This window comes from Jaculus jaculus, chromosome 1 (assembly GCF_020740685.1).
Source record: "Jaculus jaculus isolate mJacJac1 chromosome 1, mJacJac1.mat.Y.cur, whole genome shotgun sequence".
Lineage (NCBI taxonomy): Eukaryota > Metazoa > Chordata > Mammalia > Rodentia > Dipodidae > Jaculus > Jaculus jaculus.
The window spans coordinates 206,779,523-206,781,403 of record NC_059102.1 but is presented as its reverse complement, the minus strand read 5'-3'; the positions used below and the strand labels follow the sequence as shown (position 1 = coordinate 206,781,403).

The 1,881-nt window shown below is 48.7% G+C and overlaps 1 protein-coding gene across 1 annotated transcript; it reads left to right on the top strand.

Moving 5' to 3' along the window:
- The first annotated feature begins 772 nt into the window (after positions 1 to 772).
- On the top strand, positions 773 to 1,528 carry LOC101599070 (UPF0688 protein C1orf174 homolog). Its single transcript, XM_045142023.1, has one exon. It carries the CDS (start codon positions 773 to 775, stop codon positions 1,496 to 1,498), a length of 726 nt encoding a protein of 241 aa, XP_044997958.1. The 3' UTR covers positions 1,499 to 1,528.
- The last annotated feature ends 353 nt before the right edge of the window (positions 1,529 to 1,881 follow it).

Genomic DNA, 1,881 nt, shown 5'->3' with positions numbered 1-1,881 from the left:
ATAAACACTTAGTTTTCTTAGTCCCCTGAGAAATGCACATAAAGGTCTGGAGTAATGGCTTAGTGGTTAAGGCATTTGCCTGCAAAGTCAAAAGAGCCAGCCAGGTTCAATTCTCCAGGATCCACGTTAGCCAGATTCACAAGGGGGCTGTTACAGTCCAGTTATATGGCTGGTAGAAATAACCCAACCAAGAGCAGCTTCTGGGTAAAAGAGATTTATTTTGGCTTACAGGCTCGAGGGGAAGCTCCACCATGGCAGGGGAAAACGATGGCATGAGCAGAGGGTAGACATCACCCCCTGGCCAACATAAGGTGGACAATAGCAACAGGAGAGTGTGCCAAGCACTGGCAAGGGGAAACTGGCTACAACACCCATAAACCCGCCCCCAACAATACACTCCCTCCAGGAGGCATTAATTCCCAAATCTCCATCAGCTGGGAACCTAGCATTCAGAACACCTAAGTTTATGGGGGACACCTGAATCAAACCACCACAGTGGCACACACATCTGGAGTTCATTTGCAGTGGCTGGAGGCCCTGGTGCACCCATTCTTTCTCTCTATCTCTCTCCCTCATTCTCTGTCAAATAAATAAATATAAAATATTTTTAAAAAGAAATGCACATAAAAGGTGACTGAGACCTACCTTAGACCCAGCCAAGCACCAAAAAATGCTAAAAATGTAAAGATTGTTCTAATAAGGTAGTTACAAAGATCTTGAACAGTGGTGGAGCGTCTGGCAGCAGGGTAGGGCGGCTGCGCCACTCACACTCATGAGGAACAGGAAGCTTACAGGTGGAGTGCGATCCTCCCTATGCCTGCAGGCCCGAAGTTGCTCTGCAGCCAATTTGGCCTCTGTCCAGGACGTCACTGGCTCCTCATCTGCCAAGACAGCATGTCTGAAGACTTCATCACACAAGGCCCCAGACAGACGAATTTCCAAGAAGTTCAAGTATGACAAAGGTCACCTTTTGAAGGCAGAATTACAGAGACTTGTCCCCAAAAGTGACATTGGTGCTGTGCCAAAAGTGGTTCCCACAGCCCCTAGTGAAAATGAGCTTGCCGAAGGGGGCGCCCAGCTCACAGACGGTGAGACTGTGATCCCTGCCCAGCAGGAGAGTGCAGGTGTTCTTCCTGGCCACTGCCAAGCTGTGAGTGAGAGTGAGGCTCCCTCAGCAGAGACTGAAGATGGCCAGTCTGCAGCAGAACCCAGCTCTGGTGCACCAGCCCAGGAGCCAAACAGCAGTTCCAGCAGGCAGGCCGAGCCTGTGCTCCAGACAGAGGCAGTGCGGGCACCACAGCTTCTCATGGACAATAGCATCTTTCGGGATGATGACAGCAATCAGCCCATGCCAGTGAGCCGCTTCTTCGGGAATGTGGAGCTCATGCAGGACCTGCCACCAGCCTCTTCATCTTGCCCTTCGATGAGCAGACGAGAATTCAGAAAAATGCATTTCAGAGCCAAAGACGATGAGGACGACGATGATGCAGAAATGTAGAGAATGGCTTCTTTGTATTTTTTTAGTACAGTTAACAACTGGAGAGTAAGTTTTTAGATTTCCACAAAATTTATCTCCAAGAGAATGTTTTTAATTGAACTTCAAAACTGATCAAAGACATGGCACAAAACACCCAACACCTGCGGGAGGTTCCTCCCAGAAACCCATGAGCTGCTACTGCTTCTGCTCCCGTAGCTTTCTTTACCTTCACCCACAAACAGCCCTGGCTGGGTCAGCGAGGGCGGAACACAAGAGCCATCTGTGTAAGGAAACCCATAAGCATGTTAGTGTTGATGATGCATAAGCTTATTTTACGTTAGCCAAGTGGAATCATTCTTGAGATGAATTCAGAGCCAGTTCTTAGACTTTCCTCTGCTTATCAA